Raw genomic sequence first — 15,620 nt, forward strand, 5'->3', positions numbered from 1 at the left:
TCCTATAATGGTTGTCTAGACCTAGAAAACACTCCTAAAATACAGGATTTTTTTTTAAAGAACATAGCTTAAGCACAATAGTAAACAATAATCGAGAGAAGTAGAGTAAAGATACAAGGATGGCTATGTTCCATACGCATACACTCCCATAGAGGGAGCTTAGATAAACATTGAGATAGCAAACTATAAGGTAAGCGGGTAAACACACAATGATGAATAATGATTTGTGTAGAAAAGGGCATCATAGTGCATCTATATAGACTTGAAGATGCGAAGTAACCATCAGTATAATGCATAAGTACAAGCTCATAGTTGATGCCACCATCTATGAGACGATGTAGGCTTAGCCTATGAAGAACTACAAAAAACTCCTACAAAGTTTCCCATTTCCCATGACCAACTAGGCTCATCTTGGGCCTTATTTGGGTCCCACAATGTTAGGACATGGTGTCCAAGAATAATTTCTATCTACCCCAATGCATCTTGTTTCTTAGGTAATGGTCTTACCTGCTTGAAGCCTATTTGGTAGTGTCGTGTCAGACCTACCCATTCCATTTGGCTAAGGTAACCATCCAGTTTCTAAATCAGGCCTTTGTGTCAAGTTTATCAACAAACAAAATAGAAGTTGATTTAACCCATACAAATTAGAGTGAGGGTGAATAGTGATATCTAACATAATAATGTGTAGATTTTATGAAACTCTTCTAGAGACTATGAAAGAAGACATCCTTCTAGGAAAGGGATGGATAGCTAAGAGAAAGTTTCACATTAGCTAGTGTAAGCAAACTGCCACGTTGGAGTTCCAACAAATGCCATAGCTATATCCTTGATGGATGGATGACATTCTCGACACTATGACAATTCAAGCCTCATCAGCAACTATTTCCTCTTTGTAAAGGCATGTAAATTTTAAACTTAAACAACCACCTTGCCTCCTCAATGACCACTCAACCATTCTCTACCACTTTACCAAGGCTTCACCAAACAAGAAACAAGAAGCTACATCCTCAACCACCTCAAGTTGCCGTTCACCAATAATGTGGGTATGCCAAAGGAGGGCTTAGCTAGCCAAGGCCACTATGATAACAACACTAAGTGGTGGCCTCTCAATGCTACAAATAAACTACTAACTAAAATACACTAAGTGGTGGCCTCTCAAGGCCACTATGATAACATCAGCTCTAAAGAATAACTAAGTGTAGCTATCAAAGTCACATAAAGCAAGAGCACCACCCTAATTATAACATATACTAGAAGAACAACAAGAACTCCTCTTAAAATGAAGCATACACATAAGAACCTACTAGTTTTGTTCACAATAATCAAAAAGCAAAGAGGCAAATAGAACCAGAAGAATCTTCACACAAAGAAGATGAAGATACAAAATAACCTTCTTGTAGTACACCCTCAATCACACTATTGCACATAAACACACAAGAACCAACTCCCAAAGGAGAGGTAACATAAGAACGTATCTTCAAGAGGCCAAAATCATAACAAGAGGATTCACACAAACATTTATCCAACGTTTTATGCTACCTTACATGGTTAAAACTGATACTACAACACTAAGCGACTAATTACATCTTTAGTACACTAGGGAGTTCCTTAAAAACACGCAAAAATAAAGGACCAAAAAAAGAAAAGCGGGGGAAAAAAACAAAGGAAGAGGACAAATGTTAAATAAAGAAAAAGTGGGGGAGTAAAGTGAAGGATACAAAAGGAAATAGAGCGAGATGGAAGTGAGACAATTGTCAAATAAAATGCTGGGTGGAAAAGTCCAAAGTCTAAAATTTACACTAATTGTTTGTTCATCATGTATGTGCGTCCTTAAATCTTTATTCACAACATTAGTGAATAAAGATAGAAGGTAAGTCTGGAATATATACACCTTTTTATAATTGAAGTGGATGGATTTTTAACGACAAGATAGATTGGCTACTTTTCAAAAAAAGAATCTTGTCTCAAAATTCTACTTTTATATATATAAATATATAAATTCTACTTTTATATATATATATATGATCTTTGAGGTTCTAAAAGAAGAGAAAGGAGAGAGTCCATTATTTTTAAAATTTATTTTGCACTTTTCCTTGGCCTATCCCATGCTTGGGTATGTAATTAATAGAGTCATCGAGAGACCTTTCAACATATCAACCCTAAATAAGGGAAATCTCCCACAGTAAAAGCATAACGTTGAAGCAAGCTTTAACTCTAGGGAGATCAACGCAATTGAGCCCTGTAAGTATCAAAATGTGATATGAAAGGATACATTGAATAAGACAGCGTTAATGTCAAAATTAGTACAAAAATAATCATATGTCAACCATAGAATTCCTCCGATCACAGTATCCACAGCCAATCTTTTTATGAACTGTCTTACTTGTCCTCTATTTTGTTCAGTTGCTGAGCTTTCAAATCCAACAAGGTCTCGAAAACGCAAATTCTCTTGGTCATGCGTAAGTGCATGCACAACTCCCTTCATGTGACCCCGACCTATAACGCCAACCACCCGCGAACTGCCGTTCACAGCCTTGCTCCGCGTCAATGACCATGCTAAATACTGTTGAAGTGTTGAGTAATACAATGGCTTAGATGTATAACTCTCTCTCTCTCTCTCTCTCTCTCTCTCTCTCTCTCTCGGGGTTACTTTCACTGGCCCTGGCCCTGGCCCTGGCCCGCTTAGAGAGAGTACTTTCAAGCCTTCCACCCTGGCCCGGTTAGAGAAAGAGTGCTTTCAAGCCCACTTAAAGCAACCGAGCACTAAGAGCTGCCGGTGTGACACACAATGGTGAGACCTGTTGTGACGTATGGTGCCTCGTTTTGGGGACAGATTGGAGGAGGATAGAGAACTCCAGGTGATGATGTTCTCTGGTATGATCGCGAGTTCAGTGCCACATGAAAATGTGCTTGTGCTGACTTTGGGGCGGGTCCATTGGTCCTTGATGCTCTTTTGCAGAGTGGGCTGCTGTAGAGTACGAGTGAGGCTGTTTTTTGCTACTACAAGGGTTGTAGAGGAATGAGATGAGGAAGGTGCATTTTATTTAATGAGATGAGGAGATGGGAAGTAGGGGCGGGCTATTAAGAGGGCTATTTAACAGCCATGGCCTGAAAGGGGGGCCTGCTCATTCTCATAGGCCTGGTGCACCTAGCCATTGATTGACCAGTCATTGGCGTGAACCTAAACAACAGCGTGCAAACCCTATCTCCCATTTGACTCAACGACCCTATCCTTTCATACATGAAGGTACCCTGTACATGGCCTCAAATAGTCACGGCATAAGAATCTGAGGTTTGATACATGTGACATTGAAAGAGAGGAATGAAGAAGGTGTGTGTGTGTGTGTGTGTGTGAGAGAGAGAGAGAGAGAGAGAGAGAGAGAGAGAAAAAAGATTTTACTGCCATATACTAAAGACCCAATGGGTCTATGAGACCGAAGGTGCCACATATGTTCTGTGTGTAAACAAACATAAACATGGAAGATTTAAAAAAAAACCCCAAAAAAAAAGGCCGCATACTACACAGTCTTATGTATACAACGAGTAAAAAGGCCTGTAAAACCAATGGGGCCCATCATGGCTCGTCATGTTTCATCATCCTCAATGACAGCATATAAGGAGGCAATGTCCACTTCCTGGGGAGGTCCCGGTCTACGGGACTTGAGTATATCCCAAATCTGGAGCTGACGAGAGGATGGCCCAGATCTCAAGGCATCTGAATAGGTAGTGCTCCTTGTCATGCATAGCCTCGCCTCTTGTGGTATGCCCTCTGCTTTCCATGTCTCTATCCAAAGTGTGAGAGGACTCATAGCATGGGACGTGTGTCTGTATTAGGTATCCAGTTTCTAAATAAAATCATCCTCTGTGAGTCTTAAGAAGTGTTCTCTGTAAAACTGTAGCTCTGTGGAAAACTCAAATGAAGACAGCCATGTCCGGCTGGTGTGAAGGCAAGCCAGGTCGAGGTGGATGATACAGTTGATCTCTGGCCCAGAGAGATCCAAGAAAGGTGCATATAGACTAGGAGGCGATCCATCTGAAGACCATGTGAGTCACAAACCAACAGGTGATGCGAGAGAGAGAGAGAGAGAGAGAGAGAGAGAGGGAGAGAGAGAGAGAGAGACTCATCTAGCACCCTCTCCCATAAGTGGAGAGGATGCCCACACATTTATTAATAAAAGAGGGCACCTATTTAATGCCTGGCCAGCCAAAAGATATGAAAGGCCCAAACACACCAAAGAAACTACGGTAGTTTCCTTGTAAATCAAGCATAGCCATGTGATCTCCATAAGTGCTTGCTTATGGCTACTCCATTGAAATTCCCCTAGTCAAGGTTGGGCACAATCTTATCACACACTTAAACTATTAATACCAATAAATAATATGCAAATGGCAGAGGCAATACGGCCCAAAAGGGGCGAGCCTCCTTGTAATATGAATGTTATATCAAGGATTTCATGAGATACAAGGTTCATGAGCAATACATTTCCAATGACATTCATGCGATGAAAACAAATTTCAAACGTGTTTGTCCGATGTAGAATGTTGAAGACCAAAGCCTCGCAGATCCTCACTCCCCAATCCCTAACAAGCAACTATGTTCCACTGGCATCCATCCACCTACATGTGTGTGCAACGCCAAGACATAGAAGACCTTCATAACCAAGTACACGGATGTAGAGAAGAAAAATGAACCAATAGAAGCTCCTACCAGTAAACACGATCCAGATTTGAGTCAGCAAATACTTAGAATGTCGGCGATAGAATGCACTAAAGCACTCTAAGAAGAATTAGGGTTTCTGAAAATTAGGGTTTTGCAGATTAGTGTTCCCACAAAATTAGAATTTCTACAAATTAGGGTTTCAATAGAATTAGGGATTTTGCAAATTAGGGTTTCAGCTGAATTAGGGTTTCTTCAGAATCAGGATTTCAACAACATTAGGGGGCACAATCTCTCTGTTGTACTTCCAATAGGTCTGTGTGTGGGAGAGAGAGAGAGAGAGAGAGAGAGAGAGAGAGAGAGATTCATGTAGCTCCAAAGGGAGGGTGGTGGCCAACTGGTCCACCTCACATGAGGCCACATCTCTCCCATAAGTGGAGAGGGTGTCCATGCAGGTACCCACACATTTATTAAAACAGAGGGCATTTAATGCCTCGGCGACCAAAAGATATAGAGGCCCAAACTCACTTATAACGTGTCCGCCCACTCTTTACTGAAGTGTGGACCTACTAACAAAAAAATGAGTAATGTACACATTTAGGATCACTTACCACCAGTTTTATACCACAAGGTCAGTCAAAATACAGATTCATGCACACGGTTCACGGGAGGGCATCCCGTGCCCGTAAAGTGGACATACAAATCTTGCACACAACAAAAACTTTACACGAAAACGATTTTAGGCATGCAGGTATGCCACACAATAGAATGTATTGGATAGTATCCCTTTCATTTAGCTTGTACTTGTCCACCCCATTGTCCAATCTCATCGAACATTGTTTAGAACCAAGGTGTTGGGACCAAATAGTGACATCCATTATGTACCCCATAAGTAGTGTAAGCCCAGCGGGGCATGTAGTGACACACTTAACCATGTGTCCAAGAGATAAAGATATAGAGAGAGAGGGGAGAGAGAAGGGAATAGGGATCTTGCACAATACACCACACTGAGCGGGGAACAAGTCCCGCCCCCTTTCATGAATTTATTCAGGAACAATCCACAGGTACACTGGCCAGGATCAATACAATCAATGAATACAAAACAAATAGATATGTCGATGTAGGATATCCAAGTCGATGTCGATGTTGAGGCACGAGATCTCTGATGTCGAGCACACCACGGGGATGACCCACAAGTATCTCTCATCGGGCCAAATCCAATATCCAAATCCAATGAATCCAAGTCCAAGTCCATGTCCAAGATATATGTCTAAGTTCCATGTTCATGTCCAAATTCCATGCCCAAGCTCTATGTCCAAGTTCTCCATGTCTATGCTCCATGTACAAGTTCATATCCAAGTCCAAATCCAAGTTCAAGTAGTCCAAGTTCCCATGAGTAATCTCCACAACTCCAACAACCTTGTCGATGAAAAAAACCATGGAAAAGCTCTTTCTAGCAAGAAAACTGATATAAAACCTGTTTTAATGGTTTCAGGCGATAAAAACCTCCAAAAAGCAGTTTTTAGGGTTTTTGGAGCACTTTTAGGGTTTTTGATATTTTTGTCCGTACAGCTCCGTGCATGTCCGTACAGCTGGAGGTACATGCATCCATATCGCCCATGCAAACACCCATACAACTGACCGTACATCTGAAAAGCAAGTTGGAGAAGGTATTGATGGCGAAGAAGAAGCTCTCCATGATCATAATGATGCCCACACACACTCCACGATCTCCTTCATGATGCTACAAGAGAGGTTCAAGACTTTTTATACTTGGGAAAGCCTTGCTTTTTGCCAAAAAGTGATGCTTTTGCCTTTTACTTTGCTTTTGGTCTTTTTAATAATAAAATATTACTTAACTTTAGTCAAAAGTTCTTGGTTTTCTTTTCTAGCTTCAAGGCCTTGTTTTTTGGCCCTAGAGCTGCTTTTTGAAAAAGAAGCTTTTAGCTTTTTGGTCCCCGACTCAATCTCCTCTTTCCAATGGTGCCCTTGGCTCGCGGTCAACTCCCCCCCGCCCCCCCCCCCCCCCCCCATATGAGATAGCCTTCTCCTCACAGAGCGGCCAACTGGAGGTAAGTGGGCGTGTGTCATCACCACACACAATGCCCCAAAGCCCTTTGGCTATCAGCAGGTTCCGAATCATGAAACTCCACAGGGAGTAGTTTGTCACATCGAGCTCATCCTCTTGGAATAGCACACCAAATACATTATACATTTTGAGCCATGGTATTTGAATCCACAATCTTATGTGCCTGCTGGCAAACCAAGAAGCACTAACTTCTTGTGCCAGGTAGTACAATGCTCCTATGCGAAGTTTTTGCCTGCAAAAATGCAACCACAACTTGTACTATATTAACTGAAGTGTCCAAAACACACGATGTACGAATTAATGTGTCAAATCTCTACACAATGTGTTAAATTTCTAGAGCCATACAAATAGTATCTCCACTTTTTCAAAGCACGAATCACAACATAAAGCTCTTTTTCATGTGTTGGCCACTCAATCTCTAGGTCAATCAGCTTTTTACTCTCAAAAGCAACTGGTCTACTATCCTAGAAGAGAATAGTGCTGCTCCAGTAGCGTAATCACTGGCCTCTATTTCAACCACAAAAGGTTTACTTGGATCCAATTTGCATCTATTTCAACCACAAAAGCTTTACTTGGATCCACAATCTGGAGCATAGGAGCAATCATAGCCTCATGTTTCAACTCATTAAAACATTTGTCCAGCTCCGCAATCCATTCCACAAGCTTGTACTTATTGCACTTGCCCTTCTCCACACCTTTTGAAAGATTCGAAAGAGGCAAAGCAATCTTTGCATAATTCTAGATCCCAAAAAAGGATTTTACTTGGTGATGGTCCTTAAAATTAGCCACTCACACACTTTTCTCATCTTCTCATAATTCCTCTGAGTCTATCCTCTATTGACTCTATCATGTTAAAGTCCTCACCCATGCACCAAAAGTCGGCTTGAGGGAGGGATTGACGAATTGTACTCCAGAAGGTGGCTCTGCCTGCAACGACATTCGAGGCATAAAAATTGAGGAAGCCCACACAGTCCTTGCCAATCCTAATGGTAACCCACTGAGCCCGCCTGGTGTCTATGATGTCCGAGCCAACTACTCCCAGCAAGAGCTACTCACTGACAAAAATACAAACTCCCCCCTAGGTTCTGGAGGGGCCAAAACAAGGAGACCAGAAAGTGTGACTCCTGCCTAGTGAAATCTTCCTGCAGCGATGGGTACGCCCCTCGAAAAGATGGTGCTCTTGGAGGAAAGAATATCAATGGGTCCTCCAACTACTGCTCCATGGAGCTCTCCTCTGAGAACGTTGTGCCTCTAAAAACACTGAGGCCCCCCCAAACCCTAAATGTTCCATGAGGCAATCCGCATATTAATCTCTGCAGGAGGCGGAGCTATCGAAACTGTCCTCCACTCAAAAGTCTTGGGTGTAGGACCTAGGTTTCGCCGAGAAGTAGTCACAATCAGTACGAAGGCACGCCACGTGGGCAAAGATCCTATCCTCCATGTGTCACCACTCTGTCCGAGCTCAAGAGTAAGCATACTCTAAACTCCACCTGTCTCGCAATGCAGGTACCTGTAGGAGGGGGGAAGGGGTACTACAACTGAGATATGAAGGAACACAAAGAGCAGCACCTCCAAGCTGGAGGACATCACCTCCCCGTCTCGATCTCTATGACCTGAGCCTCCCAGCTCCATCCGAGCCTGGGGCAAAAGATGGGTAAGCACTTCGGTGACGCGCAAATCATGTACATGGTGTGCGAAAGCTCCACTGCCTACCCCTAGATGGTGGCATACACCTACTCTGAATCCCAATCCATCTCTGGGGCTACACTCAAGGGAAAGAAGAAGATCATCGCACCACTCATTGGAGTGGATGGCCTGGAGTCATGAAACACCACACAGATCCAAATGGGAGCCACCGTCTCCTTGAAAATATCAGTTCCTTCGACAGGGACACATCAGAAGAAACTGTAATCCACTGGTTGCCCCAAGATCCTGGGGTACTAGTGACTCTGGCGGGAGAGCCCTCACTGGGGAGGCGATGACGGTCATCTCTACCAGCTCTGAGAAGCAATGAATCAAATGACGAACTGGACTCGTCAGCTGCCTCCGCTCTAGGTCTCGCACAACCGAAGGGCAGCAGGAATGCTTTGGAGAGATGGAGGGAGAGAGGGGGGGGGGGGGGCTCTAAAAAGGACGGGACAGGGAGTGCTGCTGCTGCAAGGAGAGTCCGAGACCAGGGTTGGGGATGCGGAGGGGGTGGGGGTGGGGGTGGGGGTGGGGGAGTAGGCGAAGGATGACACGTGTCACGTGCACTCTACACTGTAGTGCATGGTGACAAGATGACTCATCATTAGTGCATCATTGTGCACCCTTTAGGATATGATTTTGTCATATGCCGTGGCCCCATTGTAGGCCCCAGTCCAAGATATGTCAAGCACGAGCTACGTAAGTCTTTCCTTAGCCTTAGGGTCAGTCAGTCAAGTCCCTTAACCCACTTGAAGAGAATCATTCATGCATGTAGAAGTCAGTAGAAGCCTTAGGGTTTGCATTAGAGAGCATTCATGGCATTTCATATAAGCATATAATCCATTGCATAAGCCTTAGATTATTTTATCCAACATTATCATCTAGTTAGCCAGCATTAATATCTAGTCGGCCAGCTTATTTAGCATAATATTCAGCATATATCACATAAATACAAGTCAAGTAGCAGTCGGCCAGCTCTGTAGCCAGCCAACCAGCACTAGACACCCATATAAATAGCAAACATTGCATCTCACATCATTCATCTCAGCATTCAGCCAATCAAGCATCATCGTTCTCAGCATACAAGCATTCAGCAAGCAGAAACACAGCAGTGTGAAGAAGCGCTTCAGCCCTTCTCAGCCCATCGTTTTCCCCATCCTCCCAGGTGAAGGAAAACGCAGCATACTCAATCATCATCGTTACATATTCACAGCCTAGAACAGTCCCAATTTAGCCCCCTTTCTCAGCCACAGTTTGCGGCTTTCCTACAGCCCCTTGGAAGAGTGCATTGGCATTGAGATTGGTCATCATTGGTGCTTCTACAGCAATGTACAGTCAGCCTCAGTCAGCCTGACTCTTGGTCTTCCGAAGGTCTTGCGTTTAGCTTATCTACAGCCCCAAAGTCTGTCATTCTCTTCAAAGTAATAAAGCAAATACTCCTAGCAAGCTTTGTAGCCAGCCGACCAGCACTAGACACCCATACAAATAGCAAGCGTTGCATCTCATCATTCCTCTCAGCATTCAGCCAATCAAGCATCATCGTTTTCAGCATACAAGCATTCAGCAAAGCAGAAACGCAGCAGTGTGAAGAAGCGCTTCAGCCCATCATTTTCTCCATCCTCCCAAATGAAGGAAAATGCAGCATACTCGGTCATCATCATTGTATATTCAACAGTCCCAATTCAGCCCCCTTTCTCAGCCACAGTTTGCAGCCTTCCTACAGCCCCTTGGAAGAGTGCATTGGCATCGAGATTGGTCATCATTGGTGCTTCTACAGCAATGTACAGTCAGCCCAACTCTTGGTCTTCCGAAGGTCTCGCGTTTGGCTTATCTACAGCCCCAAAGTCAATCATTCTCTTTAAAGTAATAAAGTAAATACTCCTAGCAATAGGAGGGGCCCCTTCAGTGGGTAATTTGGGACCCAATAAGGTGCATAGATCTCTCTCTCTCTCTCTCTCTCATCCCTTAAAGTGTGAAGTGATAAAGTGGATTGCTAAAGACTCACGAAACTCGGGATACACAGGGCGGTGTGAGACTCTGTGTGACAAGATTCTACATCTACGCATAATTCCACTACATGTTACAACAGGGAAGCTGGGAAGAGGGAGAGGGAAGCGGTAGGGAGGAATCCTCCAGAGAGGAAGGATGTGGGGAGAGGCTTGCCGAAAGCTCGGTGGGACCAACTCGCCACTGGAATCTGAGAACCTGGAGAGAAATCACCACGGGGTAACGAGGGGGGGCGAGGTGGGATCCTTGAAGTGACTAGGGGGGCCCCATCGCCGTCAGGTGGTTGCTGTGATAAATGCTCAAAACGGTTCTCTAACAAAACCGTATCCTCCTGTGCTCTCCCGGCCTAACGTGCACGACGGAACTGCTCAGCTCTGGAAGTTGGCTAGCGGCGCGGGCCAACGGTCCGTCACTCTCGAGCATCAATGTCAGCCACAGCCAGATCCTAGTGCTCTGCTGCCTCAGGGCCTATATCCCTCCCAACCCCCCGAGGAGGATTTGAGCTGGGGCGCGCAAGGGGGGGGGGGGGGGGGGGGTCTCTCCTAGACTAGCGATGAGGACAAGATGTCCCATCTGCCATTGACCCCTTTCCTCCCGCCTTCTCCCTCCCTAGCGTGCTGCCCCCCCCCCCCCCCCTCCCTCGCCTCCCTTTGCCTCTCTCCCCCGCAGCCATCTCCATCCCCGTCCCCTTTGACTTCACCTCTTCCTTCTCGCCTTCTCCCTCTCCAGCGCACTGCCCCCCCTCCCTTGCCTCCCTTCGCCTCTCCCCAATGGCCTCCTCTGTCCCCGTCCCGTTTGGCTTCGACTCTTCCTCCCGCCTTCTCACTCTCCAGCGCGCTGCCCCCTTGCCTCTCTTTGCCTCTCCCCTGCGGCCTCCTCTGTCTCCCTCCCCCGTCCCCTTTGGCTGCACCTCTTCCTTCTCACCTCTCCCCTTCCGTATTCAGCAGGAAGTTTTTTTCAGTTCGTGGGCTTCTTTATTTTCCAGCAAGCTTTGGCCTCTTTTGGTCTTCGCTCCGCAGGACTCCTCCATGGTACCCACTCTGTCATCCCCGACCGAGGCAACTGTCCCTGCCTATCTTTTTTAGAAGCGGACCTCCAGCTCCTCGCTTCAACAATCGCATCCCTAGAGGCCTCCACACTAGTGTGCAAGATTGTTGGTAGCCGCCCGGCGTGTGGACAGCTAAGGGATCTTTTACAGGCTAGCCTCCTTGGAGCGCCTGGAAAGATTACTGATATTCACCCTTTGGGATGTGGTTACTACCAAGGTGAGTTTGACTCGCCAACTGTGTCCAATATAGTCATACAGCTGAGCCCCATATCACACCTGCATACGGCCCATGCCTTCTTTGCGAGGTGGCAGCCCGGCTTCTACCCAGCATCCCACCCACTAGCTGGCGTTTCAAGCTTTCCCGTGGCAGTCTGCTTCCCAGGCCTCAAGAAGGAATACCTTCCTCTTCTCCCGGTGATTGGTGGAGCTATAGGGAGAATGATGAAATCCCCCCCACCACCACTTCGGCTCTTGCTCAGGCGGCCGGGATTCCATCCCTTCACATCTGTGTAGTGTCACCAGCCTGGACATTTCCCAGTCTGAAAGGGGTCTGGTGGACTCCAGGATGTTTAAATATTTGGAAAGTACAAGCTTTGGGAATGGGGGACTATCCTAGAATACAAAGGACTACACTCCTAAAATTTAGGAGAGTTGCTATTTTTGGCCCGACTCCGATGGAAATTCTCTTCGCGTCATTACATCTGGAATTGAGCAGATACCAAGAGTTGGCAAAGTGCCTATGACAGAATGTCTACCAGTTGGGATATTTTTAGAGATAAAGTTTATGGAAGGACCCATCTCTTAGATTGGGACATGTGGCAAGGAGGTGGACCAAAGTGAGACAAGTGGCCTGACATTTGTTAGAAAGTGGATCAAAGTGAGACAAGTGGCCTCACACTTGTCACTTCAGCTATTGTGTGGCTCTCCACTTGTCATTGTAGCCTTCTCTTGCCATTTTAGATCATGGGAGGCCCAAATCTATAAATTGGAGCCCTCTCTCTTCATCAATGGAGGCTCTCTTGCTGCACACTAGCCTCTACCACCGTTGAAGGCTGCCCTAATGATGGCTACTCTCTTTCTCTCTCTCTTGAAGGCTGCCCATGAAGAATAACGGCTGTTGGGGACTGTTTTGGAGGCTTCCATCGCGAAGAAATACTGAAGGCAAGGGTATTTAATCATTTATTATGATTTCTAGCCATTGTACTTGTTGTACTAGCATTTGCACTTGCTGTACTTGTTGTACCAGCCCTTGTATTGGCTGTACCAGCTTTTGTACTTGCTGTACCACCCATTGTACCAGCTGTACCAACTTCTGTACTTGTTGTACCAGCCACTGTACCTACTGTACCAACCATCGTACTGGCTGTACTAGTCATTGTACCTGCTGTACCAACATTTGTACTTGCTGTACCTGTTGTACCAGCCACCGTACCGGCTGTACCAACCACTATAACTGTTGTACCAGCCACTGTACTTGCTGTACCAACCATTGTACCCACTATACCGACTGAATGGAGAGTTGTACTTGCTGTACCAGCTCTATTGCATGAAGACCCGTGGTTTTTGGGGAAGAATCAGTACCCACACGGAGGTATATGGATTATGTTGTTGGCTCGGCATTTCTACAACCTATCTTCCGGCTTGGTTGCCTCGTGTTGGGTTGTGTTATGGCATTTGTATATGGATAATCCAGCATCTCCCGTGGGGAGAGTAAGGCCCTCAAAGCTTGTACATGATATTATTCTCCTTGGGTAATAAAATACTCCAAGGGAGAGTCGGCCCATTCCGACCTCTATGCGGTGTCACACGTGCAAGCTCCATTTTCAGCATTTGTGGATGTTTTGTCTAGCTTTTATGTTTTATGCAAAGTGATGATGGATATGTGTTAAGGCTGTGGCCATGTTTAAATGTTTTAATATGCATTGATGGTATCAACAAGTGTGTCAAAGGCCCTAGTCCCCCGGGCACCCGCCGCGAGTTACATCGGTATCAGAGCATAGACTTCCTTGGAAGCGGAGGCTTCCCTTTATCAATAAGGAAGAGAAAAGATCTCAAGTGGGGACCACACTTACCATCATTGCTATTAAGCATGGCCAGCCACTTCATAGCCTATGAAGCAAGAGCATGAGCAGTAGACAGCTTGTTGATCTAAGGATTTATGAATTCACAAAATTTATCTTGGAAGTATGGAGTTGGCTTTATGTGCGCACTCTTTCTATATGGATATTGTGAATTATATTATCAAGCTTACAGGCAAGCTATATGGAGATATATCTTAGGATATCTTAAGGATATGGTGATGAGATATTTCTTTTGGCTTCATGACCAACCTGGCAAAGAAAAGCTAAGTATACTTTGAGTTTGCAAAGTTGGTGCTTTGGCTATTTACTATGAAGTGTTTTTGATGTTCACTAACCCTTGTATAGCTCAGGATATCTTAAGGATATGGTGACGAGATATTTCTTTTGGCTTCATGACCAACCTGGCAAAGAAAAGCTAAGTATACTTTGAGTTTGCAAAGTTGGTGCTTAGGCTATTTACTATGAAGTGTTTTTGATGTTCACTAACCCTTGTATAGCTATGCAAGGAGAAAGGTGGTGGTGTTTGCCTTGACATGGTTTCAGGGAAACATTGTTTATGGCTCCCTTTATTGGGATGGATTATATCTATGGAGATTTCTTTCTTGGACGAGATTTATATAGATATTGGGCTTTACAAGCAATTTCTATGGACGAATCTATCCGAGTTTATAGAGAAGAAATCTTTGGATATCTCATGGATATGATGCTTTTATGGATAAAGTCCACCTCTACTCCAAGGTGTGTGGTTAGCACAGAGTATGTGGTAAGAGTTATGGTATACAAGGATTATGGTATACAGGTCTATGGATTCTTGGACTTCTTTTCTAGGAATTTGGATCCATCCTCAGGTTTATGGATTATGTTTATGGCTCCCTTTTACTGGGATGGATTATTCTTTTTGGCTCCCTTTATTTGGGATGCATTGGACTTATGAAACTCATGATTCACATACCTTGTGTAGTGTTCTCTTGTCCTACGTGCTCTCTTGAAGATTGTTTCTACCATGTGAGGGTGGAAGAGCAGATGGAAGGGAACATGGGCACTTCAAAGGGTAGTGACAAGCACAACATACCCTGTGTAGTGTTCTCTTGTCCTACGTGCTCTCTTGAAGATTGTTTCTACCATGTGAGGGTGGAACAATAGAGAGCAGATAGAAGGGAACATGGGCACTTCAAAGGGTAGTGACAAGCACAACATACCCTGTGTAGTGTTCTCTTGTCCTACGTACTCTCTTTAAGATTGTTTCTACCATGTGTGGGTGGAACAATAGAGAGCAGATGGAAGGGAACATGGGCACTTGAGAGGGTAGTGTGAGTTGGTGGCCGAAATGCCTATAAACTATGTGTAGCAGAAATGCTTATGGAACACCAGGTTATCTATGCCTGCGAGTGATTGTTTTATCTTGTTACTTGAGCCCATCTCTCATCCAAGGTGTGTGGTCAGAGTACCAACACGGAGTGCAAGTGGTAAAGTGGACATGACGGGACTTATGTCTATGCCAAGGGTCATGTGGACCGATGTCTTGTTGGCAGGAGACTTGTTTTGTCTCGCCCATTTACTTGGGACATGGATTATGATATCTGGACTTATGGGACTGTTTTGTCTCGCCCATTTACTTGGGACATGGATTATGATATCTAGACTTATGGGACTGTTTTTGTCTCACCCATTTATCTTGGGACATGATTTTGATATTGGTATTATGGAGACTTATTTAGTCTCGCCCATTTCTTTGGGACATGGATTCTTCAGTTATATTGGATTTTGAAGACTATCTCGTCTCGCCCAATCGATGGGACATGATTATATCTTGAATATATGGCTTGAAGCTTAAAGTTGCGGACAACTTTTAAGAAGTTGGGGAGGATGTCACCAACCTGGACATTTCCCAGTCTGAAAGGGGTCTGGTGGACTCCAGGATGTTTAAATATTTGGAAAGTACAAGCTTTGGGAATGGGGGATTATCCTAGAATACAAAGAACCACACTCCTAAAATTTAGAAGAGTTGCTATTTTTGGCCCGACTCCGATGGAAATTCTCTTCGCGTCATTA

General features: G+C 44.8%; 1 protein-coding gene across 3 annotated transcripts in view; it reads right to left on the reverse strand.

The window, feature by feature from the left end:
- Positions 1-2,041: 2,041 nt before the first annotated feature.
- The window catches only part of LOC147640569 (TraB family protein), a 52,785-nt gene continuing 39,206 nt past the window's right edge, over positions 2,042-15,620 (reverse strand). The window contains exon 7 of one of the 3 annotated variants that reach the window (XM_086813060.1): positions 2,042-2,563. In XM_086813060.1, the coding sequence (XP_086669186.1) occupies positions 2,249-2,563 (315 nt within the window). In that variant the 3' untranslated portion in view covers positions 2,042-2,248. Of the gene's footprint in view, positions 2,564-3,928; positions 4,618-4,638; positions 4,705-15,620 lie in introns of those variants that run through there. The other 2 variants (XM_086813068.1, XM_086813065.1) reach the window with 2 other exon arrangements.

This window comes from Cibotium barometz, chromosome 2, assembly GCF_041138505.1.
Source record: "Cibotium barometz isolate CiBa-2024 chromosome 2, ASM4113850v1, whole genome shotgun sequence".
Classification (NCBI taxonomy): domain Eukaryota; kingdom Viridiplantae; phylum Streptophyta; class Polypodiopsida; order Cyatheales; family Cibotiaceae; genus Cibotium; species Cibotium barometz.